The sequence below is a fragment of the Aspergillus udagawae genome (genome assembly GCF_001078395.1).
Source record: "Aspergillus udagawae IFM 46973 DNA, scaffold_6, whole genome shotgun sequence".
Classification (NCBI taxonomy): domain Eukaryota; kingdom Fungi; phylum Ascomycota; class Eurotiomycetes; order Eurotiales; family Aspergillaceae; genus Aspergillus; species Aspergillus udagawae.
Genome location: NW_025091269.1, coordinates 1,378,482 through 1,405,818, shown reverse-complemented (window position 1 = coordinate 1,405,818; position 27,337 = coordinate 1,378,482). Strand labels below are relative to the sequence as shown.

General features: G+C 50.0%; 11 protein-coding genes across 11 annotated transcripts; 7 read left to right on the top strand and 4 right to left on the bottom strand.

Annotated features, from left to right (window-relative positions):
* Positions 1–730: 730 nt before the first annotated feature.
* Positions 731–1,498, top strand: Aud_008255 (uncharacterized protein; the record flags this gene model as incomplete). The annotated part of the gene is made up of 1 exon (XM_043293132.1): positions 731–1,498. The coding sequence occupies one exon, from the start codon at positions 731–733 to the stop codon at positions 1,496–1,498; it is 768 nt and encodes a 255-aa protein (XP_043149067.1).
* Positions 1,499–1,944: 446 nt separating this feature from the next.
* Aud_008254 (uncharacterized protein) lies at positions 1,945–3,060 on the top strand (the record flags this gene model as incomplete). Its single annotated transcript, XM_043293131.1, has 2 exons — positions 1,945–2,115; positions 2,200–3,060. 2 exons carry the CDS (start codon positions 1,945–1,947, stop codon positions 3,058–3,060), a joined length of 1,032 nt encoding a protein of 343 aa, XP_043149066.1.
* An 899-nt stretch (positions 3,061–3,959) lies between these two features.
* On the bottom strand, positions 3,960–5,195 carry gpaA (guanine nucleotide-binding protein subunit alpha gpaA; the record flags this gene model as incomplete). The annotated part of the gene is made up of 4 exons (XM_043293130.1): positions 3,960–4,003; positions 4,057–4,613; positions 4,671–5,013; positions 5,078–5,195. 4 exons carry the CDS (start codon positions 5,193–5,195, stop codon positions 3,960–3,962), a joined length of 1,062 nt encoding a protein of 353 aa, XP_043149065.1.
* Positions 5,196–8,166: 2,971 nt separating this feature from the next.
* On the top strand, positions 8,167–9,149 carry Aud_008252 (Smr domain-containing protein; the record flags this gene model as incomplete). The annotated part of the gene is made up of 4 exons (XM_043293129.1): positions 8,167–8,200; positions 8,306–8,406; positions 8,494–8,744; positions 8,807–9,149. The coding sequence occupies 4 exons, from the start codon at positions 8,167–8,169 to the stop codon at positions 9,147–9,149; spliced, it is 729 nt and encodes a 242-aa protein (XP_043149064.1).
* Positions 9,150–9,517: 368 nt separating this feature from the next.
* Aud_008251 (FPP/GGPP synthase family protein) lies at positions 9,518–10,731 on the bottom strand (the record flags this gene model as incomplete). Its single annotated transcript, XM_043293128.1, has 2 exons — positions 9,518–10,292; positions 10,349–10,731. The coding sequence occupies 2 exons, from the start codon at positions 10,729–10,731 to the stop codon at positions 9,518–9,520; spliced, it is 1,158 nt and encodes a 385-aa protein (XP_043149063.1).
* Positions 10,732–12,028: 1,297 nt separating this feature from the next.
* Aud_008250 (cell division control protein 14) lies at positions 12,029–12,977 on the top strand (the record flags this gene model as incomplete). Its single annotated transcript, XM_043293127.1, has 2 exons — positions 12,029–12,284; positions 12,346–12,977. 2 exons carry the CDS (start codon positions 12,029–12,031, stop codon positions 12,975–12,977), a joined length of 888 nt encoding a protein of 295 aa, XP_043149062.1.
* Positions 12,978–14,332: 1,355 nt separating this feature from the next.
* On the bottom strand, positions 14,333–15,343 carry Aud_008249 (putative mitochondrial outer membrane protein (Sam35); the record flags this gene model as incomplete). The annotated part of the gene is made up of 3 exons (XM_043293126.1): positions 14,333–14,728; positions 14,784–15,023; positions 15,089–15,343. 3 exons carry the CDS (start codon positions 15,341–15,343, stop codon positions 14,333–14,335), a joined length of 891 nt encoding a protein of 296 aa, XP_043149061.1.
* Positions 15,344–16,286: 943 nt separating this feature from the next.
* mac1 (putative copper-activated transcription factor GRISEA) lies at positions 16,287–18,010 on the top strand (the record flags this gene model as incomplete). Its single annotated transcript, XM_043293125.1, has 3 exons — positions 16,287–16,321; positions 16,387–16,547; positions 16,626–18,010. The coding sequence occupies 3 exons, from the start codon at positions 16,287–16,289 to the stop codon at positions 18,008–18,010; spliced, it is 1,581 nt and encodes a 526-aa protein (XP_043149060.1).
* A 685-nt stretch (positions 18,011–18,695) lies between these two features.
* On the bottom strand, positions 18,696–19,195 carry Aud_008247 (MICOS complex subunit MIC10; the record flags this gene model as incomplete). The annotated part of the gene is made up of 3 exons (XM_043293124.1): positions 18,696–18,745; positions 18,820–18,970; positions 19,121–19,195. The coding sequence occupies 3 exons, from the start codon at positions 19,193–19,195 to the stop codon at positions 18,696–18,698; spliced, it is 276 nt and encodes a 91-aa protein (XP_043149059.1).
* Positions 19,196–19,562: 367 nt separating this feature from the next.
* Positions 19,563–24,076, top strand: Aud_008246 (ribosome biogenesis protein URB2; the record flags this gene model as incomplete). The annotated part of the gene is made up of 2 exons (XM_043293123.1): positions 19,563–19,580; positions 19,649–24,076. The coding sequence occupies 2 exons, from the start codon at positions 19,563–19,565 to the stop codon at positions 24,074–24,076; spliced, it is 4,446 nt and encodes a 1,481-aa protein (XP_043149058.1).
* A 1,039-nt stretch (positions 24,077–25,115) lies between these two features.
* Positions 25,116–27,083, top strand: Aud_008245 (nucleobase cation symporter-1 family protein; the record flags this gene model as incomplete). Its single annotated transcript, XM_043293122.1, has 5 exons — positions 25,116–25,215; positions 25,333–25,403; positions 25,466–25,715; positions 25,772–26,499; positions 26,559–27,083. 5 exons carry the CDS (start codon positions 25,116–25,118, stop codon positions 27,081–27,083), a joined length of 1,674 nt encoding a protein of 557 aa, XP_043149057.1.
* Between the last annotated feature and the right edge of the window lie 254 nt (positions 27,084–27,337).

The following is a 27,337-nucleotide window of genomic DNA, read 5'->3' as shown; positions in this document are numbered from 1 at the left end:
CTACTCGCTAGTCTCACTTTCAGGCGCTACTTTCGCTCTCTGAGCCCACCCCTTCTGGTGGCGCATCTTCATCAGCTGAACTTGCCTGGCTTCCGAAGTCCAGGCATTCTTCCCCCAGAGAGCCGCCCTATGAGGACGGGGTGAGACCTTTGTCTGTCCTCCCGTGTCCTCATCCATTTCACCAGTTCCGTGGCTGATCACAATGCAGCTGGACCGGGATGCCCCCCTCACTTAGTCGTCGGGCCAGGTTGCCAAAAGGAAAGAGACGCACGATATTTTGATCATCTGGGTTGATATGTGGAGACTATTCGTTTCCAAGGCCCAGGCTATTAGACAATGACATCTTTCTCGCCGAATCAAACTGGGAGCCGGAATGTGACTTCCCTGTGCCTTGTGTTCAATCAGCCTCATCTTATAAAGGCGGGGAGGGACATCCCGGAGACCTCGATGTTTGCTTCATTTCCCTGATGATGTGCTTCTTGTAGCTTACTCTTACGTCTACTGCACTCGAGTGAACACTGCATGGCATACATCCATCGTCTTGCTCTTCATTTCTCATTTTGTCTTCCAATTTCCCCGAACATAAACCGTGAAGAGTCGCGTGAGGGTTAATTTATCCTTGGGTGGGTTACACAGCTTCTCGTAGTTTTCTTGTTATGAGGCTTGTTGACAATGGTATCAGGATACTTACCTAGATCCAGCTTAAGAGGTGGCAGAGGACAGCCGCTTCATGGAAGGGGACACCGCACATCTGGCAATGAGCCCTGAAGATCACTACTGCGTCATACCCAAAGTCTTGCGAGCACACTCACTCGGGACCATATATCCTGCTATTTTAGTGATTTGCATCGTAGGCCTAGTGCGGCTGATCAGACGTCGACCGCAAGGCCAGTACGCACTGCCTATGAGTGAGATGGATTCACAATCCCCGAGGCAGAAGAAGTATGATTGCGAGCAGCAGACAAAGGAACGGCAACAGAGTACGGTCAGTTCAGAGGCTCTCTCGCACAGAACCTACCCTCTGCCTTCGGCATGTGATATACTGCAACCCCTGTCGCATCTTGCACCGTTGCCATCAAGTGGCTATCTTGCCTCTATTTTACTTTGTCAATCGAGTAGAAGCAAATTGGCATCTGAAGAAGATGGTCAGTTGCAGCAGTCTTCTGCACTTGCTGGATCCGAGTCCACGGCCGTATCCGAGGGGAACGTATCCAATCGTGATGAATGTCGCCCAGCGACCTCGGATAAGAATGCTGGCTTGGTCGGCTCATTCGCCTCCGCCTCTTCAAAAATAGAAACTGAGGATCAACGCCGGGATGAAGCTTCGACAGTACCTGCTGCATGGTCAGTTGAGACTGACAGACAGGAAGTCTACGAGCTTCCAGGCTCCGAAGAACTTCATCCAACTCAGAGACGAAACCAAACAGTCCAGTTTCCTCAGGTTGTGGATGCAGAAGGCACCCGTTCCTGGAAGCGGGTGATCGTGGAATACAGCTGAGGTGGAAGAATCCTCTTCTGAAGTTGATTTAGAACCTCCTCTGTGCACATTTCGGACTCTATTTCTTCTTCTTTTCATCTTGTCAGTTCATCTGTAGTAGATCAGCGTGGGTGGCGGTGTGTTTCGAAGATAAATTTGTTTATGACTGATGATATTGCATGATATTCAACGATGATGTTTTGACTCTCTCGATCTTCCCAATACATAATTCTATTTGAAAAAAGTATTGATTCCTCGCGAACATTTATCATTCGCACGTCAGAGATGTCCATGGGAGGAGTATCGTAGGGGTAAAGTCAGCAAAAGTGCAGAAGCTCTCCGCCGCTTACTCATCCATGGCATGCGATCTACAACCAAGTGACAGCATCTCCATCTCCAACTCACAGAGCATCGACCTCCTCACATAGCCCAACCACAATCTTCCAATGAAACCGGGGAGCGCAAAAATGACACTCACAACCTACTCCCAGATCTCATCAACAGCACCCACCTCTCCCGATCTCAAAATCCTCAATCTCTCTCGCCTCCTCACCCGCCTAGAACACAACCTACTCTCCCCATCCGCAGACTTCAAATCTCTCCGACGAAACGAGTACCAGCGCATGCGCATAGCAGCCGTACGTTTTTCTCTTCCGTTCAGTTACATAACGAATCCAGCAATCAATTTGGCCACCGTCTCGCCGAACTGACACCCATCACAGAACGTCGAATACGCCCGCACCCTCCTGTCACAGCTCGAACGCACCCTTCCAGCCCTCAAACCTCTCGACCGCCGCCACGAGCTCCAAACAGACCTCACGCGAAAACGACAGACACTCAAGCTCCTCCAGGATGTATTAGATAGGAGTTCTGCGGAGGCGGAAATGCGGCAATCTGCCGAAAGCGACCTAGACTCTGACGAAGAGGACGAGATAATTCTCGATGGTGAGGAGGAGGCGGTAATAGTCACACCGGAGGCGGGGAGTACGTCGTCCGCGTCGGAAGGGAACAGGGACGCTGTCTCCGAGGAAGCGAGGGAGGAGGTGCACACCGAGGCGGAAGGTGAAGCTGAATTCGAGCCGGGTATCCCCAAGACTACACTGCCGACTGCTGCGCCAACATCGGCGGTACCACCGCCATCAGCAACAGCAGCACCAACAACAGCGACACTACGGCACCGACATCAGAGAGGCCCTGCCGCTGCAACAGGCTCCACAGCAATAGCCACTGGCTCTGCGACCTCAGCCTCCAAGCTCCAAGAAACGGAGGAGACGCTCGACGCCCACCGCGCCGAGCAAGAAGACCTCACTTCCTCTCTGCTTTCCCTTGCGACGCAGCTCAAGGCTTCCTCACAGGCATTTCATTCAAGTTTAGAGGCGGAGAAGTCGGTGCTGGCGCGCGCGGTCGATGGGCTTGACCGGACGACTACCAATATGGGCGCCGCTGAGAAGCGGATGGGAATGTTACGGCGCATGACCGAGGGGAAAGGCTGGTGGGGGCGGATGATGCTGTATGCGTGGATTTTCGGCCTGTGGATTGTGGCCGTGTTGCTTGTGTTTCTGGGGCCAAAGTTGCGACTCTGAGTGTCTGTACTTTGGCTTAGAGTTTTGCCCCTCGACCATGCTCCGAGCGTTGACAATTCCAGCGTTCTGTATATACGAGCTCCCTGGCCCTAATGGCCCGTACATACCTATCCTTTACTTCGACACACGAACGAGTAGCTACGGTAATCCCATGGCTAAAACAAATGAATGATTCACAATTCCTTTAACTCTGATTATGACCAACCGCCGACCCGACATGACACGTGAGAAGAGACATGATAATCTGCATATCCTGCCATTCCCTGTGCCCACTGCCATATCGTCCTTCATTGTTCCCAATGGGCACGAAACCAAGGATACAGTGCGTGGTATCAGGTTGCACACAGAATCTGTGACGAGGGCATCAAGAGATGATGAGAGGATATCCAGTATTCGAAAAGCAGACATGGAAAATCGCGACAAGTATGGAAACGTAAAGAGGGATGAGATAAAGATTAGAAGACAAACGACACGATTGAATAAGAAAATGCGGGCATCCCATGGGAAAAAAGGACAAAAATAAAAGGAAATGGACATAAACCACAAGAGTCTCTCGCCTGCAGGGCTGTAAAGAAACAACAGATAACCCGCTGCGCACGGCGAATGGAAAAAGAAATGATCAACAAACTCCTGCTCTGAGTCTTTGGGGATATCAATAATCTTAATGATAACAGAGAGCTGGTGAGATATCATTTCCAGACAAAGGAAATAAGGAGATTAGTAGATGGACAGATTGCATGTCTCAAACGCCAGGGTCTCGAGCAGGGGAAAATCGAGATCACTTATGGCAAGAACATGCAGGAAAAGAGAAAGAACATCGACATCTGATTACAAGCCACATCATATGTGGTCTAAATGTTTTGAAAGAAAATCCTCACTCCGTCAAGTATAATGGCTCATTAGATCAGACCACAGAGTCTGAGGTTCTCTTGGATAATGATATCTGGAAAACGTTAGTCGGTAATGATGAGTAAAAAAGAGGCCATGGAGACGTACCATTTACAGCCGCCATGACGAAACGGATTTGTGTAGTATCGGTGGCGCATGTGAAGTGAGTGTAGATCTGCTTCTGCTCGGCCTGGTTGAGTGATACGAAGCGGTTCAGGATGTAATCGCAGGCTGCGGCGTAGTCGGCACCGCCCTCATAATCTGGGAAATAGTTCTTCATGGGGCTGACAGGCAGCTTCTCCTTAAATCTATCGATCTTGTTCAGGAACAAGATGATAGAGGTCTTGACGAACCACCGCGAGTTGCAAATCGAGTCGAACAGGGTGAGCGCTTCCTGCATACGGTTGACGGTCTCGTCTTCGAACAGCAGCTGATCGTACTCCGAGATGGCGACCAGGAAAAGAATTGTCGTCACGTTCTCAAAGCAGTGAATCCACTTCTTACGTTCCGAACGCTGACCACCGACATCGAACATTCGGTAGGTCAAGTCACCAATAATAAAGGTCGTCTCTGTGATACCAGTGGTCTTGACTCGAGAGCGCAGAACGTCTTGGTCGGTGGGAAGGTAGTCGGGCTGAGCGATACGGTCGATCGCATCGAAGTAGCTGTCAATCCGATTAGCAAACATTCAGAAGCACCGCTGAGGGACCGAGTAAACCCACTATTTGGCGGAATCGTTCAATTGGTACTCGCGGGAACGCTTGAAGCACTCCTGAACACCGGTATCACGCCAAAGAGCACCGATGGCGTTTCCAACCTCCGGGGGCAGGCTGTCTCCCTCAATCTGAGCAGGTTGCATGAAGATGGTCTGAACATGGTATTCGTTGCGAGCGTCTTCCAGGGGAAGTTCCAGCGACTCCATGGCCTCCAAAATGACACGCATCGACTGAACAGTGTTGCTGTAGATGATTTCCTTGAAAGATTCCCGCTCATCGCGCGAGTATCCACCCTCATGGATGAGCTTCATCTGCTTCAGAATCGTCGACTTGCCGGACTCACCAGCTCCTGTTCAAGGACATTAGTGGAAAAGGTCTTGTCGAAGTTGAGGAGCGGCTCGATGGAGGCATACCGAGCAAAAGCATCTTGATCTCGTTTCGCTGCATCATCTTGTCCCTTTTGAGCTGGTTCTCAATCTCCTCGTTACGGGCCTTGCCCTCTTTATCCTCAGTACTCATTCCACAACCCATCTTGGCGGTAGTTAATTATTCAGTTGATTGAGGTGTGTTTAACGAAAGTCTAGTGTAAGGCAGGTACACTCTGAATGGCTTTCCCGGCACTGATTATCGTGGGAGCCTATCAATGACAGATGTCAGCAAAGGAGACAAGTATCGTCACGAAACCATCAGATGAGACAGCCAACGACAACGAAGGTGGTACACCGAGAAGAATCGCAAAATGGTAATTCCCCATAGAAAACAGACAGGGAACAGACAATTACAAATCAGAGTGATCGTGCTGACGCAAGGAGAGGTAGGTTCATGCGGCGGAAAGGCCCTCTCGAGGCAGACCAGGCAGATGGGCGGCTATGCGGAGGGTAAAAAGAATAGAATCACCCACTTGGTTTGAAATCCTTTTCCGGCGGGAGGATGATAGTTTGCACTTCTCAGATAGAAAGAGGAAGGCAAATTGGCTGCTCGGAATTGATTGAAGATAATATTACCGAGAAGCTGAGCGACAGTACAGAAAAACGGGGAGGGAGTTTAAAGGGGTGTAAAAATTATAGGTAGGTGAACGAGTTTGGACCGGGCGGGAAAGGAGGCGAAAGGAAAGAAGTTGTTAAGCTGAAACCGCCCGCAAGGTCGGGAGAATAATAGGCTAAGCACCGGGTACGGAACCACAATCTCGATCCGATCGAATGGAGAAGAAAATAAAGTACGTAGAAGAAAGACAGCGGTCACAAGAAAAGAAGCTAGAAAAGGCGGGATGAAGAAACTGATCTATCTATCAACCCTTGTCAGAGGAGTCGATAGATGAGGATGGGTGATTAGGGAGACAGAAGAAGAAGACGAGAGAGTGGGAGTGGAAGAAAAAGCCCAAGGCCTTAGATTGGGGGGTGGGAAATGCAGGTCAAGGGACCGAATGGAAGAGGCTAACGTAAGGGGAAAAATCAAAGAGACAAGAGACTGAGAGAAGGTACCTATGGAGTAGCTAGAGAGGCCCTACTAAGAACAAAGTCATCAATCTATCTACGTACTCTAGTATCTACTGTGTAGGCAGGTACTGTACGAGTACACGGTATGATGAGTAAAACTAAGTTTCGGAGAACGAGACGAAATGAAGCAGATTGGCAGAGGAAACCTCTCTTCTTTTCACTTTTGGGAAAGAACAATAAGGGGGAAGTGGAGCCAAGTGACCAGAATTGTGGGAAGTTTCCTTTAGCCGCTATTATGATTGGTTTGAAGGGTAAGGGGCCATGTTGGAGACCCAATTCTGCGAACCAATGATCAAACCCGTCGGAGTCAACTACCCTCCTTTATGATGAATGGAACACGGTACACTAGCTAGCTATTCAATCCGACAGGGCGGTTTATCATACAGCTGGCTGCAAGAGAGTACCTTATGTATGAAGTATACTACGAATGATTCAGTATGTCAGAAGCAGATTGAAACCGTTGTGGAATCAGAATGAAGACCGAAGAAGCTTGATGCAACCGAGACGTGTGTATCATTTTTTGTTTGACTAGAGTTTGAGGTGAAAGCACACCATGACTGTACCCATACGCCATTCCACCTGCTGAAGCTAGACAAGTACTGCTGATGACCTTTCCACTTGTGCTCTAGACTATTTTACATATGCAGGCTCATGAGGCTACAGAGGTGATAATGTAAATTAGGTGCCATCATCTTACGCAGATCATGTCTGTCCCTGACTAAGGACTCTACACAACATGATTCAGCTCTTGAATGAAGTCCCACGTGAAATACGGACCTGAGCTAGGACTCGGCTTGCCCTTACGGTTTGCACAGACAAGCCAGAGTGATCACAGCAATTGCTCAATGCCTAACTAGACTGGATAGATCCTACGAAATATAAACAATCTTTGCGACTGTGAAGTTATCAGAGTGTTGCCACACGGTGGAGATCGCCTATGATCGGAGCCACAGACCTCGCATCGGCCCAGGAACGAGGAACAATTCTGCGCGCAGCGTGACTAGTCTAATGGTGGCTGCTGCATCAGTGGCTTTTTCTCTCATCCTTCTAGAAGGATTTTGTCTCAAGCAATCTTTATACAGATGAACCTATTCTTGTCAAGGCAACTGAGAAGATGATGGTCTCTGATATCTACGTACCTGATACCCAACTGATACGCCCATATTTGCTTATTTCTCGTTTCTCCACTCAAGCCTGTCGATCAATAATTTCTCCGCAGATGTAAATCACCATTCGGCATTTGAAGGAGTAGCGAGACAGATGACTTTCCCTCCTCATCTCTGGCAGCATCGGCAGTAGACAAGATAGTAGTAGTAGCTATCACATATGTAGGCATAAGCCATCGTAGAACGGTACTTTATCGTAGGTATTAGCTAAGGTACCTACCAAGTACCAACTTTCCGACCGAACAACGGAAATACCCGGTTAATTAGGCGTTCTTCTTTGCTGTATAAATGCACACTGTGGGCGTCGTCTGCCTCACCCTCAGGCTCAGTCTCCACTGACTATTCGTGCCCTTGCCGCGTGCTTTGCTTATGTGATGACCAACTAGACTGAGATGACTATGACTAGGATAACTAGTCGATGGGACTATTGAACGTTGTATACTCCATACTCCATGCATGTTCCCAGCCTTTTACCCTACCACATGGCATTACAATGAGCCCTTCATCAAGCCAAAAGAATCATGGCGCACGAGTGAGTTGATATTTAGCGGCGTCTTGACTATGAAATATGGATATAGATGCCCTGGTTCGGTGTTGCTTCCTGAACCCTGAACAAGAAGAATGAAGATGATCTTGGTTGCTCCACATCTTCAACCACAAATTGAGTTCTCTTTTGCCCGCTCATTCGCTGGTCGCAAGAAACGCCGATTCAGCCCGATCTCTCTTCCTCGGATTGTATCTAGCTGTGATATTACTTTTTGATTTCTCGTCCTCATCAATCTATAAAATCATGCTATGATATAAACTTCCATCTGTGTATAATACCCCATCTCCGTCATAATGGCTCACCAAATGTCATATATGGGCCCTCGGGGTAAGTCGCCTTCACCGCAACCCATTGAGTTTCGACCACTGCTCTGCGAAATAGACCAGCCCACGAAGACACCAGTATAGGCTAACAAGCAATGCGCAAACCCAGCCTTCAACCACGACCAAAGCGCCGACGCAGAAGCCGAATACGACCGCCTCCGCGACCTAGCCCGTCAAGAAGCCGCAAAGCGCAACTCATGTTTCCAACGGGTGCGCCTGACCTTCCCCCCTACCCCGCGGCTCAATGCACCATGACGATACTGGCACAGTAATTGACACGCATACCATGCATCGCAGAGCCAAGAAGCCTACTCGAACGGCGACGGTGCCCTGGCCAAGGAACTCTCCGAACAGGGTAAAGCGCACGGCCGCAAAATGGACGAGTACAACAAGCAAGCGTCCGAGTTCATCTTCCGCGAGAATAACGCCGAAGGGCGCGTGCCGGCCGACACGATCGACTTGCATGGGCAGTTCGTCGAGGAGGCGGAGGAGATCCTCGAGCAGAGGATTAAATATGCCAAGGCGCATGGGCAGACTCATCTCCATGTGTTAGTTTCCTTCTGTCGGTTTAGCGGTTAGAGGGTTAGTTTGCTGATGATATGACTTGCAGCATTGTCGGAAAGGGAAACCACTCCGCCAACCACGTCCAGAAGATTAAGCCACGGGTTGAACAGGTCTGTCGCGAGCTGGGGCTGCAGTATGCTACCGAGGAGAACGCTGGACGGATGTATGTGAATCTCACCGGGGGCCCGGCGGAGATGCCACCATCCACTGGACATGGACACGGGCAGGGCTACGGTCATGGCCAGCAGCCGCATCAGCAGTACCCCGGTCAGCAACCCCATCACCAACAGCAGGGTGGCCCGCAGCAGGACGAGATGGAGCAGGTGGTCAATGCGATTCTTCCCCGGGTGCTGCGCAAGCTCGAGAAGGCTTGTTGTACAATTATGTGAAGGTGTTCTGGGTTGGTTATATCTATGGGTATGGTATGGCATATATAAGGTACGATTTGGAGGCTATAGTACAGTGATGTTCGTGGTTATTTCGGTTTGAGATACCTACCTACACTAGAAGCTCAAAGATATCATGATGCAAGATATTACATTGAATGAATGCATGCTCAATCAAAACGGCAACCTCAGTTATATTACAATTTGTTGTATTGTCAATCTGTCTTGAAGAAGGCCAATAATCATCATCATTATCATAAAATGACAGGGGTCATCAATGCAATCCAAATTCACCCAAATGTTGCCATCCTGGTTTGTGAGGTGAGTATCCACCTTCTGGGTATAAGGTAGTTGGAAAAGACACGAAACTCTCAATTGCCGCCATTAGAGCCATCAACATCCTCCCGCAAAGTCGCCTCGGTGATCTTGCCGAGAATCGCCCGCACCATCCCCCCATTCTGCTGCCCCTCAGCCTGTTTCCCATTTCCCTGTGCGTCAACCTCGTCGATGAGAGATATCGCCTTGTCACGCAACTCTCGGACCACTTTCCTCGTGTAGGCAAAACTGCCAGTACTTTCCATGTAATTAATCGCATACAGCTTGACTTCCTCGTCCTGGGTTCTCTGTTTGAGAATATTGATAAGCTGAAGGTTCCGTGGGTTGGAGCGGATACTGTGGATAATAGGGAACGAAAATTTGCCCTCGGTCAGATCCTCACATAGGCCCTTGTTCTGGGTGTAAGTCTTGTTGGAAAGGTTGAGATAGTCATCGCAGATCTGAAAGGTCAGTCCCATGACATTGACGAGGCTCACGCAGTCTATGCCGGTAGTGCTCTCGGCTTGCATCAGCTTGATCGCGAGTCGGAAGAGACCGCCCGTTTTGTTCCCCACCATCTCCAAATACTCCTCTTCGGTAGGACAGGTGAGGGTGTCTCGCCAGAACAGATCCATCCCTTGGCCCCGATGCAGGTTCAATAGTTCCTGAACGAAGATATCAATAGCAGTGGGGTTATTCAACTTTTGCACCTCTTGAAGAGCAAGGAAGTACACATAGTTGGCCGAGTTGATGGTTTGCGCGGTACCGAAGATGTTGTGAGCGACGGGAATTCCGCGGCGGAGGACGGAGTTATCTTCCACATCATCGACCCTGGCAGGAGGCGTAAATCAGTGACTACTCTAGTGGGTGCTTATTTCGCGACTTACAGCAACGAAGCGGTGTGAAGCATCCCCACTACTTTGGTGATGATTGACAGGCTCTCCGGAGGAACTTGCAGCCAGACGTTGAAAGCTGTGATGAGCTGTCGCCGGATATCCTTACCGGGATGCTGCTGCATGTAGTCATACGGGCCCATCAGGATCTTCTCGTATTCCTGCGACCATTTCCCATCACGATATTTGGTGCCATCCAAGCTGGATCGGTTCCGAGTATGTCTTTTGGAAGAGTCCATGTTGGTCTGAAGCCTCTCACCTTGCCCCTGCCTTCCATTCATCACAGATGAGTTTGTAGGCAGACGGTCGGCCATACCGGCGGAGCTCTTTCGAGTTGGAACCTCTATCGGAGGTTGAAACGCAGATCCCGAGGACATGAGGGGCACTTGATACAGCTCTCACTTAGAAGTTGCTCTGCCCACGAGGGGTCAAAAAGCACGTAAGATGGTCAGGAACAAAGAATCTGATAGTGGTTGCCACCATCAACGATTCTCGAAACTCTGTTCAATACCTAAGGGCCGGTGACAGAGCGCGTGGGTATGCCAGCACATCCCATACGCATGGTGGACAAGTAACGCGGTGAATTTGAGACATGCACCCCGCATTCATCAGTTGCAGTGAAGAACCTTAGGCTGCTAGGCGCCAAGGCAGCCGAAAGCCAAGTCATGTGACTAGACCGTGCGGAATCGCAGGATACTTGCAGTCTTGAAGTGACTCAGGAACAAGGGATGAATCAAGGCAAGGGAGAGTTTAGAAAATTCCGTCAACAGTACAAATTCGATCCGAAGGGGCTGGTAATTTGATGAGAGAGGGAATAAAAAATAAGTTTTTTTCGGAATTTCTCCACCTTCAGGCATCACTGTGCTTTTGTTGATATGATGGTGTCATTGTTGATAACTCTCCGTTTCCCGGGGGCTGGGATCTGTGAACGTGAGATCGTCCCAAGCACAAGCTGAACAAGATTAATCTGACGGAACATGGCGTAGCTGAGACTGACATCATTCGTAGCTTGAATCTTGAAAAGCTCCTACTCTGTCAACCAACAAGATGATCCTAGTTCGTCACCAGGGCTGAAGGGTAAGCGCCCACAGGTAATGGGGGCCGCATGTTTCCCGGGGCAACCGTCTGACTGTGAGACCGTAGAGACTAGATACTGTGGGTGGCTGGGATGTGGAGAGAGACGGTCTAGAAGAGCCACTTAGCGAGGGGAAAACGGATCAGAATGATGGAATCCATCGGCACGATCTTCCCTCGATGATGCTGATTAGGCTTTAGGCCCTTGACACTAAGAGTCTTATGGTGATGGGCTACGACCGGGTAAGTTAGCCCAGATATTCAGATGAAGTGTCAATGATGTGTTGGGCAACTCGGTCGCGCTATCTTCCCTTTCTACCAACTATCAATAATCTTAATTATTAAGTCCACTTCCCAGCGAAGGAGAGAGAGAGAAGAGGGAAAAAAAAGTGCCTGGCCCGTGTTCTATTTTTGCCTTTTTGGCTTTTAGCGAGCTATAGATAACACTACTGTCTCCAGTGTTCCTCAGTGTCGGGACTAAACGGTTCTTCTTGACTATCCTCATCCTTCGGTTTATATCTCCGTTATCCTGTAACCTTTGGGCTTCCATTTCCGACTTACTCACACCATATATCATACCGCATTACATTCTATCCACTCATGGAGACGCTATTGGCGCACTCATTCGACTATCTCTCTTCTTATGAGCCAAGCAAAGTTCGCAAGGGCTTGCGCCAGGTGGAAGGCCTACTCGCACAGATCTGTTTGTCCAAGTCGAAACAGCCGGTGTCTGAAAAACGGAGGTCGCTGCTGTCATTTGGAACTCCACAGCCAGAGCCTAAGACTCTATCTAACTTGAAAGATGATCCGGCCTTTCGAGAATTCTTCAAATTGCAAGAAGGCTTTCAATGGAATGGTGTGTTCCCATGATTGTTGTGCTCCTTGTCGCGCTTGTCTGGAGACTAACAATTCAGCAGTCGCAATGCGCTTGGTGACCTGCCTGGAGCATCTGCTGGGTCGCGGAAGGACTGGCACCAATGACTTGCTCATTCTCTCTACGCTCGACCTGATTCAAGGCGTTCTCCTCCTCCACCCGCCATCGCGGACTCTTTTCGCTCGCGAAATCTACATGAATCTTCTTCTTGACCTCCTCGACCCCATCAATTGCCCTGCGATTCAGTCCGCAACTCTTCTCACCCTTGTTACAGCCTTGTTGGACCACCCAGCCAACACGCGAACCTTTGAAGAACTGGACGGACTGCTCACCGTGACTTCTTTATTCAAGCAGCGCGCGACGTCGCGCGAGGTCAAACTCAAGCTTGTTGAATTCCTTTATTTCTATCTGATGCCGGAGACGCCAACATATCCCGTTGGAGCAAGTGCTCCAAATACGGCGGTCTGTGGTTTGCAGCGCAGCCCTAGCAAGCTGGGCGGTAGTCCGTATTCACGAAGTCTCAATGTGGCAGGGCCCGGGCACGGAGGAAAGGGCCACGGGGATACGCGCAAGACCGAGGAGAAGCAGGCTCTGTTAGGGCGATATCTCAACAATGTGGAGGACCTAGTGGAGGATCTAAAGGAGACAGCTCCCTTTGGAGCGACGGTCTATTAGCATGTGGACATGATGTGCTGGATTGATATTGCTTTTTAATCTCTCTCTTCTGTCTATTCAGCGATGGAGCGTTCCTGGGTATGGGTGCTATCGGTTATGACTGGTTCTTTTCTGTTCTCAATTCTGGGGTTTGGATCAATGCCCAGTTGCTTCTTTCCTTTCCATTTTCTTTTTATCTTTCTTACCTCCCGTCTGGTACGGTGTCATGTCCAATTTCTTTCAACCCCAGCCTGTTTTCTCCCCCCTTTTTTTTTTTTTTTTTCTTTCTTTCTTTCTCCATGTTCGAGTCACGATCTTTGATGTCTCATGGTGTCATGTCAGGCAGTCTAGAAAGATAACGATCGCAACAATTGAATGCAAGATGCTCTTGATTACGAAGGTTACTGGCTATGAATGCCGGTTCTTGGCTAGAGCGTGATACACCACGTTGACACGTCGCCTGTCACTCAATTAAACTTGCATTTTATGCATGCAACCCGGAAATATCTGCGTTTCCACTTTCAACATTTATGATTCATCTGCTGGACTGGTATGAATCAAACGTCACATGAACAGTTACTGATTAGACTGGTCTTTTCAACATACCAGTGAGAGACTTTGTTCCTACACTGTGTTGTGCAGCCGGCAGCCTGGTGCCTACACTTCAGAAGTACATACAACCTGACCGTGACCCGACCATGACCCAAACAATCAAGGACATGCTCCAAGTAAGCCCAAACGAAGACGGAAGATCTCAGAATAGCCTTAGTATTTGGGCACAGTCGAAGCATACGGCAAGTGGACAGAGGTAAGGAGCCACAATCCTTGGCTTTAGGGGCAACGACTAAGTCTACCGACCAGGTCTAGGACCCAGACGGGAACTTCCTCTGGGGACTGGAAACCACCCAACTACGCGATCTACGCCCGCGTCTATACAAAGTCTCCCAATCTCAGTCGCAACAACTCTGATTGGTCAATCTGGGCTGTGGCACGGGCCGGAATACCCTGCAGCCTCTGAGGCTCGCGCCTCGGGATGCCGAAGTTATCGGGGTTGATGATGCGCCGGGGATGTGGGAGGTAGCTAGTGCGCTTGCCCAGAAGGAGACACCTTGCAAACACAGACACAGATGAAAGCGCGCGGAAGGTATATCTGGATAGATTCGATTTGTTGCTATCGCCACCGGAGACTTCGAGGTGTTGGGTAAGCGGGCGCAGAAGTGTGTTGGGATCACTAGTGGTTTGGTATGTGCTTCAGGAAGCGGATTTGAAGATTAATTTCTGTCTTGATTTGTCTATTTCAAGTGTCTTGTCTTCTTTCGCAGCTTCGTTAATGCATGCAAGTATGGATAGTACATATTATACAGTACGCTGTGTACCTAAAAATATCTTAGCATTCTGTCGCGGTGTTGTACAAGATTCTCATGCTGTCGCAGCAGCTCCCCCAGTCGATTCTGCTTCCAGCCCATCCCTTCATCCAAAATCAGATGAGTGTACGCGAAAACGCTGGCGTCAAACAGCCCGGGATTCGGTCGATTGAAGAAATGCTCGTTGTTTCCTAGTAGGGACGAAAGCGCCTCGAACGCGTCCGCAGCATCGGCCTCCAATGCGATGACATCCACGTAAGCCGAGGTCTTCAGTAGCTCGTCACGCGCAGCGTGCTGGAGCTGCATGGCCAGAGCGGCGCGCACTGCACAATTGCTGGTCGATGGATCCACGTATAGTCTCCGCGCTACTGCGTCAAAGTTCTTCGGATCCAGGTATAGCATGTATAGCTTTTTCACACGTCAGTAAGGCCCGATTTTCATACATTCCGAGGACACTACGCACCCAGGCATTTCGTATCCGGTGATCCAGTAATGAGGCATACACCTCGAAGCGCACATCCAATTGCTGCTCTTCCTCACAGTGGACCTGTTCAATGGCCCATTTCTGTAGTTTGCTCGAGGGAATTGGCGCAGTAGTGCCGGCTGGCAGCGCGGGGAGAAGGAAGGGAAGTGCGCCGGTTGGAGAAGCGTGGTTGTTCGAGGGGACGATTTCTAGATCAATTCCTACAAATCTCAAGTATGCCTGTACTCTCAGAGACTCAGTCAGTAATTGATTATGAGCAGGAGTTTGACCATCATCCATCTAACCTGCCACTTCAGACATTGCGGGTTGAACGACGGCCTCCCTCGTCTGGCGCTCGCGGGATCTGTGAAGACAAACAAACGGTTGCCGCGTTGGGCTGTCCCGGAATGGTGAGGAAGGTCATTTGAAGGGTAGGTGACAAGAGGGAATTGGTCGAAGATGCGCTTAATCGGTGCAGGAACGGAGAAGAAATCCCGAGCGCGTGAAGACGGCGTGGCCTCCGGAGCCTGGCCGGAGGCGCCACGGTTGTCTGGGGACATGGATGGATGACGGAGGATGGGAGAGGCTCGACTTGGGTTGTGGTGTAGAATAAACTCTGTATGCCAATGTCTGCGGACGTAAAAAGAAGTATTGCACGCCAGACCGGTATAAGAATACCTAACCTATAGCAATAAAAAACGCCAGGGCGGAAGAGATGGTACCTGGAGCTAGTCGCAGCTCGATTGGCAACACATCCGCTTGTTTCCAGCATTTTTTTGGTAAACTCCGACTGCATGCCTCAGGCATCAAGAAGGATATGCCTAGTTACTCGGCTAGATGCCTGAGGCTCATTTTCCCCCACCATCATTGGATGTGATAAAAGCGCCATTTCCTCCGGTCTGATTGGATCTTCGCTTCTTTGTCAAAGTTCTGACTCTCCAGGGGAAAAATTATTTACTGCCGCTATCTACGACTATCTCCCGTCATTGCTCCCCGCATCCTCAAGCGCCTACAAGGGTGCAGTCTGGCTGTTCGATTCTACCTCTTTGGGTTGCTATTTGCTTCTTGGTTTCCTCCCGACAGATAATCGCAGAGAGTCGACAAATCAACTCCTGCCCCATCTTGTCTGATTTTCAGTCGCTACTTAGATCGAACTCCCCGCCGCTTGGTCAAGCAACCGGATCGTTCCGCACTCTATAGTGTCTGCTCATTGTGATGATTCTTTTTTTTTATCTCCTAGAACGGACTTCGGAAATTGTGCTTTTGACCGAAACTTTTCGATTTGTATCATTCAATTTACTTTCTAGTCCCCCTTACCTCCCCGCTTAACACTTGATTAGAGCTTTGACGCGCTAGTCATTTGCCAAAGTGGGGTAACAACTTGCGGACGCTTGCAGAGTCAATTGATCCAACCGAGGGACATATCTGTCGTTCAGCCCATATTTCAAGAGGTTGACAGTCAACATATGGTCTAGGCTGGGTTGAGATTAACCAACTGCAGCCATGCCTCTTGATGAAGAGGGAGCGAAATGGTCATGGTAAGGCCTAACTCTTCAGTTCACGGTTAGGATGTCTGGCGGTGTTGCTAAACATGTCCATGCAGTAAGCCATGTATTCGTGGCCATCGCTCGTCGAAATGCCAGCATTTCGACAGACTGATGATCAAAGTCCCAAAGGCGGGGCGTCCACTTGCCAAATGTCCCCATCCGAAAGGCAAGTGTAGCTGTCAGCGGGAATGCGCCTTTATGATTGCTATACCCAAAGGTTAGTATGGCTCGGAGGAGAGGAGCTGTTATGGCGCTATTTCCTGCTTTCACTATTGTGATGGCTGACAGTATCCAGGATCTACCTGTCTATGTAGGCCAGTATATCAGGTGCCTGCCAGCATGGGCGAACATGTTTCGGCTCAAAATCCACTCTCTGTTGGGCCCATGACCCCTCAACTACCGCCCACTGGTGATAGCCAGCAGTGCGAGAGAAGGGCCAGTACTTTCCAACCACCTCCTGAGAATTTCACCGGTGGTTTCGCCTCTATGTCTGGATTTGAGAACAGGCACGGCGAGAATGGAGTCTTTAGCCATCTGCCGCCATATTCACCATATGACGCAGGGCTCGGTATTGCTAGCAACTCTAGCGGCGCTACAAACTCGGGATTCATAACTCCACCTACTTTTATGGCTCAGCAGCCATTCGATAACGTCCAGAGTTCAGAGTCCCAAAAGAGTAGCTGCTGTTCTGCAAAGGCGACAGCAACCGTCCCCGCGCCGACTCAGAGTTCTTGTTGCAGAAAGAATGACTCGCATATGAATTCGCAGACTGCATCATATCAGCCCTACTCGGATGGAGCGATGTATCCACCAACTTCGGCTCCACAGAACTCATCGTGGCAACATTTCTATACAGCTGGCCAGAATAACTACTCGTCGCATTACCCTTTACAGAATCAGGCACTCGGGCAACCTGGGGTCATGCCGAACTACATGCCTCAAACAACACTAGACTACTCAAAGCCAAGTTTCTCGCAGCATAATGTCTCCAACGGTAATGGGTTCTTCCACGGCACCTTATCACAGCCCACGTCCGGTCAGACACAAACTCTTGGTTCCCCACATGCAACTTTCAGCGGAGAGCCGAAGCATGACTGCAACTGTGGGGACAGTTGTCAGTGTCTTGGATGCGCCACCCACCCCTTCAATAACACTACCCGACAGCACGTTCAAGAAATGGGTCTCTTAGTTACGCTTGATGGCGAGGAATCGAGTTTCGAGCGCTTGAATGGCTACCGGAACTTACACTCAAATGGCAACTCCGACGCCACTCCATTCAACTACAACCTGACCAATTTCAGCCACTTCGGCCACGAAAACCACTCGGGGGCCATGCACAAAAACATGGACAACTCCAGTCCAAATGGGGGCTCGCCTTCTACAGAGTACGCCTCGGAGCAACATCTGATGGTACCTTCCGAATATTACACCATCGAATATCCTGTGCAACTCCCCAGTGCTTGCTCGGATGTGACTGGCAGTTGCCTCTGCGGCAACGATTGTGCCTGCGTTGGCTGTCTCACACATAGTGGTCACAACGGCCTTGCGGTCGAGTCCTCGACGATCGAGAACAACGATTTGTCTCAATTGAGTCCTTCTGCAGAGCATAAGAGCGTCGGCTCGCCGCTCATACCCGGGCACGCACATGCCACCATTCAATCACCTGACCCAATGCTCTAGAGATTTAGCGATTGATGGTGCCTTTTGCTGCACATCGCTAAATATAATTTTTTGCCCCATCTCTCTTTTGATGCTGAACCTGGCGTTCGAAAACTTATGACCCCGATACCCACCTAATAGATGCTGGATCTTAGAGCTCCTGATTCTCCTTTTCTTCTATGCATAGCTCTGCTCGGACTGCGTCCATGCCTTCGCTGAATTTTCCTTTTTTGAAAGCTCTCCCCTCTTTTGTGGAGGTACATTCCCGGTGTTGTGGTTTCTTGGTTTCTCGTTCGGAGTCTGTGTCTTGAACGCGTACTCACTGCAAGAACGGGTCTTTCTCTCTTGTCTATTTTGCTCCGGGATCGATAGATGCCTTAGAGTAGCCTCAAGGCAAAGACGCAGACAGTCTACTGCTCTAGTATTCAAATCATATGGAAGCTACCTAGGCGCCACCATCGTCATCCTCCAGGAATTTATCCTGTGCTCTTCTGGCGAAAATAGCAGTAATATGCTTGAGCAAGTCGACAAGCGACATTGCAGAGGGAGTAGGACGACATATTTAATGCATTCTGAAAATATTTAATGCATGCAGAAAGGTAAACAAAGCCTAGAACATCTCTAAGCTACTTGAAAAGCGCCTCAACCGAACTTGTTTTCAACACCTATGCAGGTATCGTACATAATAAAAATGCTAAACCAATCTCTATTTACGCAGCGCATCTCTAACGGGAGAATCACCCCGACGGAAGGAAGCTAAAACTGTGTTAGCCGCCGTACTTGTCTTGGTCGTTATTGTCGGTATCGATCATCAATGGCCTTGCACATACCGTCGGCTTCTTCCCAGGCACGACCAGCTCCGAAACCCAGACCAACCCACGCGGGCCAAGCTCTCCGCTTGAAGAGAAGGACTGAAAAGACAACGCCAAAGGAGAGACCGAGCGAGGAACGAATGATCATGGAGGAGATGGCGCGGTCCCACTGTAAACAACGTAACAGTCATGTTAGCCATTGGAAGCAGAAACAGTACGCAATCGGCTTGCATCCGGACTCTTGTCACAATCGACCCCTTGCAGCCTGAGCTAGGCGGACGACACAGACGGAAAGGAAGTCATGAAAGCGTGATTGTACCTTCTCATTCAGCAATGCCTCGCTGACGGGCTTGGTGGACCGGAGAACCGGCTGGGATTCATTGGAGTCGGCCATTGCGGAAGATCTAGAAGTTGGCTCATTAGTATAATGGCAATCATGAGTAGGGGCGGGTTCGCAACCGACATTCAGCAATAGACTTGTGCAAATGTCACGCGAGTGAATTGGTAACCAAATTAAGGAGATGATGGAACGAGTCGGGGAGCGACGTCGATTGAGCTTCGGCGGGCAAAGGCGGTCGGAAAAAATAGGCTTGGGCGGGTTTCTGTCGTCAGTCAGTTTGGGTCCGCCGTCTTAAGGTATCACAACTTTTTTTTTCCCTTTGATCTATCTGATGACGAAGCAAAGAACACCCCACTTTCTTCCTTTCTTTTGATTTGGGAGAGACAGACGGGGAGTTCTGTCTGCATAGATCTCGGACGAGATGCCTTCAGTCGCGGAGGTTTGTATTTTCAGACTTCTCTTCTACGGAGTGCGTATGCTGATCTTGTGTTGCTTTGCTATATACAGCGTCCGCGCTCGTCGCAAGAAACTCTACTGCGGCTCGAAAAAGGCACCGCTTCACCTTTAGCACAGATCAACGACGCTGCTCAGATCATCGGCCTTGATCTGACGCTGTGTGCAACACATCCGGAAATCAATCGAAACGGACACGTTCAGACCAATGCCGCCCCGAAAGAAGAATGGGTTCTCCGGTGGTTGTTGAAGAAGCTGCGGGCTGGAAAAAGTCATCGTGTTGAACCCGCCTCGTTTCTCCTTCTGCGACAGTTGATCGATCTGATCCCTCCAAAGACCTTGGCGACCATACTTAAAGACCAGAAGCTCCTACCGACATTAAGCGATGTGATTGCAGATCTGGAGGAAGATATTTTCGCAACTCTCGAGAATGGAAAGGCCGATGATCTGCGCTTTGGCTCGGAGTCGAGCGATACGTTGGGCGATTCACCACATGACGAGAGGAAGGGGACTAAGAGAAAGAGAGCCGTTGCGGACGACCAAGACGCTATGGATATCGACGAGCAGCCGCAGACATCCTCCTCCTGCTTCCTCTCTTTTATTCGCCTTTTGGATTGTCTGTATAGTTTGGTTACGTTGACGAGTCGGGTAGCGGGTATCGATGAGGTGGCCAGCTCGCACTTGAAACATGCCCTCCGCGGCGAACCAGAATTGGTCGCGAAGCTACTGGGTCAATCGTTCAAGCTGGCTGCTGTCGTCTCCAAACAGCTCTTCGACGCACGAAAGACGACCGACTTGCAACATCTCCTCTACATTATCCCGGCCGTGTTGGAATTGTGGGAAATGAGATCTTCCCGTCGGGACGATTCGGACGCCGGATCAAGTCATGAATGCTTTGCAAAGTATTGCTTCCAGAATGCACTCAGATTTCAGGTCTGTGTGCGCTCCATCAAACTGGATACGGACGAGAGGGCTCAGGTCTCACACGGCGTTGAGCGTTTGATTGCTCTCCATGTCGTCCTACCGGCTCGTACAGCGTTCTTCGACCGAGGTGGCGCTGGCATAGACTACTCCAGCGACGAGCCGGACTGGAGCTCCGTCAAGCCGGTGTCCGAGACGTTCAGGCCTATTCTCTGTGCGACTGAGGCTTCGAAGACCAGCAAGCAGGAGAAGAAGCTCTGGAAGACCGCTGAGCTGCTGCCTGAATTCCTCGATATCGCTGCCCGCTCCGTTCCAAGAGATACCTTTCGGCGGCAGACACACGAGGCTCCCTGGTTGGAGACCCTCTTTGTAGCGGTTGCGGAGCTGGCATTCTCGATTGTCAAACAGGAGAGTTTGGGTTCATCGTCAGCCTACGTTTCGGAATTCGTTATCATTCTTGAACAGCTCTTCCGTGTTGTTCTAAACCGGAACGTGCAGCTATCTCTACACACGCTTCTCACTCATGCCGCATACACGGGGCTACTCAAGGAGGGTCTGTCGCAGGTTGAATGGGGCTTGACGGCCTTGTTAATCGAACTGGGAGCTGATATTTTCTTACCGAATTCTGGCCTTAAGGATTCAGCCAAGCTGTTGAGGGCTCTACTTGAGAAGATACTTCTGCATTGGCGCAGTGGCGTGCACCGCACAGACCGCAATTACGATATCATTAAGAATGGAATAGTGATCCCCTTGTTGCGCGCGTTCCTTGCTGCAAGAGATCTTCCGACTTTCATGCAACTATGGTACGAGCAGTTGATCGACGTCGAAGAGGCGCGCCTCGCGGATAACAGCTTGAGCCTTTTCTCTATTTGGGAGGATGATGATTTGTGTACCGCTTACGGCGATATCTTGCGGAGTCCCCTCACACACGCTACTGCTGCTGCGCAGATGCGAGCAGCCGCAGTGGAAATAAGAGGCGAGGACGGGAAGATCTCCTCTGCACCGGGCGCTTTTGCTCAATTCGTCCTCTTAGAAGCTGGTCTCAGCAATCGAGCCCTCGGTGCTGCGGGCACGAGAGAAGAGTTGAACTCTATTCTTGACATCCTGACGGCGACGCTGTCCTCAAAGCAAAGATTCCACTGGCGTTGGCGTCTGTGGCGACTAGCTCGCAATTTACTCGAGAATAATGTGCAATCAGCCGAAGACCCGCTTATGGTCGCGACTTTGAATCTAACCGATGCGGCAGTGAGTTCAATCCAGCGTAACCATAAGAATCGAATGAAGAACACTTGCGCTGCATTGGAATCATTCGAAGCGTATCAATTCGCGCTGGCCGCTGTCAAGGAAAAAACTGACACAGCTCGTTTGGAGAGCTTCCAGGTCTTAACCGGCGAGGCCAAGGACTATATCGGCACGATCACCAAGCAAGATGCTTTGGAATCTCTAACTTCGCCCTGGAACGGTCGGGTTGAAACACTCGATTCGTCAGTGTCTCTTGCCTTGGGCTACTTCCTTACACTTGTCAGAAGCCCTGATATCTGGCCTCAGCTGAAGACCGATGATAGGCGTGTTCTTTTCGAGCGCATTCTCGGTCTAGCAGCGTCACAATTTCGATCGCCCTCTGCAAACTTGGAGACTCCACCTTCGAATACGAGATTTGTGCAGGCATGGGCCTCAGTCGTTTGCCATGAATACCTACTCAACTCGCCAGCAATCGCTGTAGATCTCGTTCATGTACTTTCCAAGCGGCTGAAAGATGATAAAGAGTATCGCAACCTTTATATCGAAAGCCTTCAAAGAGTGCCTGGACCGTTGATCATGCGGCGCCAGAGAGGTGTGCTTCTGGATCTGCTTCAGGAAACTCTTGTCCAGGAGGATAATATGTCGGAGATCAAGCTCGGACTCCTATCTTTAATGGCCAAGCTGGCCGATATGCCCAAGACTGCAGCGACTTTCACGAGCGATTGGGAGCCTATGTGGACCGCTGCCAAAGCTGTTACGTTGCAGGGAACTGAGTGCGATCTACAGATTATGAAAGCGTTCCGCAATCTACATCGAGCAGTGATATCCAAGTTGCTTGTTCTATCGGAGGAAGACCGTGATAAGCTGTTTAAAAAGATGTATCGCAAGGTTTCGACTAAGGTTCTGAAGTTGAAATCTCTTGACCGCGACTCAATGGAGTGCTTCTTCTTCAGAGCCTCACTATCGCAATTCTGGCTTCATCGGGAACAGCTTTCTGGCGCATTTGTTGAAAAGGAACTCGACTCCTGCCGCCGGCATATGTTTGATTTGGTTGTGACTGAAGTTCGGTCGGTCAAGGATCGGTTGAAGAAGAAGAAGATAGAGGAAACCATTACGTTGATCAAGCTCCTTGATGCCCTGGAGGACTTTGAAGACTTTGTGGCGGATAGCATTGAGGTTGACAAATTCTTGACAAAGATCGAAAGCTACGTCGAAAGGTCTCTGGACTCGCAATCTTCGTTGCGGAGGCTCATAAGACGACGTGTCTTCACTGGTCGGCGATCGGACAAAAGCATCACAGTTCCTGTTGTTCAGTGCGCTGAAACTCTTTCCCTCCAACATATGTTTGGCGAGGAACAGCAGCTTTTCATCCGAGCGACTACAGAGAAGTTCAAGTCTATGAGCGTGGATGAAGTGACCGCAGTGATTCAAGAATTACGGGAGCTTGGATTCGATGGCGATCGTGCCGCTTATCGCTTACTTGCTGCTGGTATTGCAGTCGCTTCACTACCGTCTATCGAAGATAAGGAGACTTCTGCATCAAAAGAGTTGTCACTCCTATGCACAGCAGTTACAGAGTCTCTCTCGCATAGTACTTGCATTGAACATTTCACTTTCGCCACAGAGTGTCTGGACGTACTACTTCGCAACCACGCCCGTTGCATCGCACAGTGGAACATCGACAGCCTGCTGGCAGCTATCGCAGGATGCGCCTCGAAAGCTGGACCCCGCATCAACCCGGAGTATGCTTCAACTATATACGTCCGGCTGTGTAAGCTGATGGGAGTACTGTTGGGACTGCACCGTCAGAAACTCGGGGGACGTTTCCACTTGATCCTTCCGGCCATGCAGCGACTTCTGAACTGCCTTTTTGCCCGCTCTAAGAAGAGAAGTCAATCCATGCTTTCTGCAAAGGGGCACACACAGCAGCCGTACTGGCTTGCACCATTGCAGGCTTCACATGCCGTCCATTTCACCCGTCTGCTCACCTCGCTCTGCGATCCCACTGTCTCCGCCGTCTCACGGCCCACACAATCTGGGGGCAGCCGTGAGGCTCTCACTGACCAGACCAAGAAAGCCAAGCGTATTGCGGGTCAGTATTTGCAGTACTTGATCATGGAGTACGCGCAGAGTTCACTCCGCGGCTCCTTGGTGCCGGAAGTGAAAGCAGCAATACTTCCTGGTCTCTATGCCGTTCTGGACGTGATGTCGCGGGACACCATGCGCGCCATGAATTCAGGACTGGATGCTTCAGGACGGGCAATCTTCAAGGGGCTATATGATGACTACGTGAAGTTTGGCAAATGGAACAAGGGTTAGGGCGGGCGCGAATGACGCAGCCAGTTGAGGTTGAATTGGCATTTCTTATGTATACAGATACCACTTTTCTACTACATGTTAGATCGTGAAAATTCTATAACACGTACCAGAAACAATCTTTCCATAAACACAATCAGTAGCCGACATTTCAATAGACCATGCCAGCATTGAGATGAAATCACGTGATCTTTCACGATATTTCGAGCGTTGGCTTCATTTACTATCTTCGAGCCGCCAACCATTGAAACATCTGTCAATTCGGCTCATATCAGAGAGATGGTAAGAACCATCACAATCTTAACGCTTGAATATGAATCTTTTACTCGATCCCATCGAGTCACAATGACCGTGAGATTAGATAAGCCCAGCCCGCGGGGCAGCCTCATCGCGGCCTCTGAGTCGCTGGAGCCGTGGAGCTCCCCAGTGCTCGGGCTGATTGCGGAGAGGCCAAGTGGAGCAGCAGCCACCATTTGCGATCTTGATTGCTGATAACGGTCGTGGCTTACACGACCAAATGGAGCAACGGAAAATGATAGCCTTCCCCCAGAGGCCTGACCACGGCCCTCATCATCTCATGGAGGGCGATAAGGGATGGTGGTTTGCCCACGGCTCAACTGGTCGGGATGATCCTGGCCATTCTGGGACCACGGATCCTCAAGGTACCTTATCATAAGTCCGCCTGCAATCTTCCCCTGTTCCTATGGAGTTAGTGGTCGCATGTTACTGGCTGGTTGCAACTCAAGGTTACCTATCGGGGCTGTCATTGTGGATGGGTCACCACCAGGTTTATCAAGGTTGAGTATATTGGGTCATGACGCAACATAATGTCTTATCTTATCCAAGGCATGGCATGGGGTGTGTACCTGAGTTTATATTCACATGGATTTCTCTTGATGGCATGGAAGCTGGTTGTGTTACTGGAGCGCGCGGGTGAATTGATATAGTGTTGCGTTGCGTCGTATACCTCATCATCTCCTTGTGTCTTGCCAACAAGCACTGCATCCTTCATTTGCAGTGCTACAATCTGTGTACACGCAGGATGGCCCGAATCAGGCGATGGGCTGAAAAGCTGAAGGTGCCATCAGAGCCCGGACTGAGCAATGCTCAGTTGATGTTAACAAATGAAGACTTGCGGCCAGGTGAGAATTCCATTGTGGCCATCGGCTTATTTAACTACTTGAGGGCGTCCTTGTCTTTGAACATGTGGAGAGTTTTCCGTCTGAAATGAAGCTTACCGGTGTCCTTTCGTCTTGCAGTCGATCCTGACCGGCGTCAGTGGAAATGGTTCAATTTCATCGCTTTCTGGATTGCGGATTCACTGAACATCGTAAGTCTCATGCGCAGGAATTGTTGCTAGGCTTGGGGCAGCCTGATACTGATTGGGTATAGAACACTTGGATGATCTCCTCTTCGATGATTGTCGATGGCCTCTCATGGTGGCAGTCCTGGATCTGTGTATGGGTCGGATACTTTATCGCAGCCGTCTTTATCTGTCTTACCGGTCGCATCGGTGCGAAATACCACGTTCCATTCCCTGTCGCTATAAGATCTAGTTTCGGAATCTGGGGCTCTTTTTGGCCGGTCCTGAACCGTGCCGTCATGGCAGTCATCTGGTACGGAGTACAGTCATACATTGGAGGTGAGTTTATTTGCCGCCGACCAGTAAGCTTCAGAATAAAGATTGATTGTTGGCAGGACAATGTGTTACTGTGATGATCGAGGCCATCTGGCCTAGCTATGCCCATCTTCACAACTCCCTTTCTGCCAGCGCTGGCGTCGAGACCAAAGACTTCGTCAGCTTTTTCCTCTTCTGGCTTCTATCGTTGCCTGCTCTGTGGTTCCCAATCCATAAGGTTAGACATCTGTTTACCGCCAAGGCGATTTACTCTCCTATTGCCGCCATAGCTTTCTTCGCTTGGTCGATTTCTCGCGCAAACGGTATTGGACCGGTTGTACACCAGCCCGCTACAGTCCACGGAAGCACTCTTGCCTGGGCGATTGTGAAGGCAATCATGAGCTGCCTAGGAAACTTCGCTGCTCTCATCATGAACGATCCCGACTTCTCGAGATTTGCGAGAAAGCCAAAGGATGCATTGTGGTCGCAACTGTTGACGATCCCCATTGGTTTCGGCATCACTTCGTTTATCGGCATTATCGCATCCTCAGCCTCCGCAGTCATCTACAACACTGACCCTGTGTGGAATCCGCTTGACCTGTTAAGAATGTTCTTGGATGGAGCTAGCTCAGGTGAAAGATTCGGCATCTTTGTGATTGCCACTGGCTTTGCCCTCGCACAGCTGGGAACAAACATTTCAGCCAACTCCGTCTCTGCTGGTACCGACTTGACTGCTTTGCTCCCGCGTTATCTCAACATCCGGCGTGGTAGCTATATCTGTGCTGCAGTTGGTTTGGCTATGTGTCCGGTATGCCCCTCTTGCTCGTCTGCACTGGCCGCGTTAGGACAAGCACTGACATCTTGTAGTGGAACCTTGTGTCTTCGTCCAACCAGTTCACCACATATCTCTCGGCTTATTCCATCTTCCTGTCCGCCATTGCCGGTCCCATGATCTGTGACTACTATCTCAACCGCAAAGGCTACCTTCAGGTCAAAGATCTCTATAGCGCCAGCAAGGAAGGGCCATATTACTTCGTCTTCGGATTCTCCTGGCATGCGTATGCCTCGTATCTCTCCGGTATCCTTGTCAATATCGTCGGCTTTGCAGGCGCTGTTGGTCGTACCGTGCCCGTGGGAGCTCAGTATATTTACAACGTCAATTACTGTTCGGGCTTCTTCGTCTCCGCCGTGATGTACTATATCCTCACCCGCGTCTTTCCTTTGCCTGCATCCAGCGACAGATGGAACGAAGTGGATTCCGATGACGAGGTGGCCTATGGACAGGAAGTGGACTCGGATGATATGCACATGCCTGGGAAAGTGAGCTCGCTGGATAAGGACTCAGGGTCGGATCGGAAAGGAGCCAAGATTGCCTCGGGGGCAATGGTTTGATTTCTTCACGTTTGTAATCTAATGACGACTCGAATTATGATTATGCCATACACGAATGATACCTAGTGCTTTCATGAGTTTTTGTCAGCACCAGGGTCTAGCCGTTAGCGAAGAGCATACTCTACACGATACGGACGACGGTTCGGATAGAGGGGGTGAGTGAATGTTGCATTGCAAGTGAATATAAGGAATAGGACATGGAAGTGAAGTGATCTGCTCCAAGTCGACGAGTCTTCATGACGTAGATCAGTTGT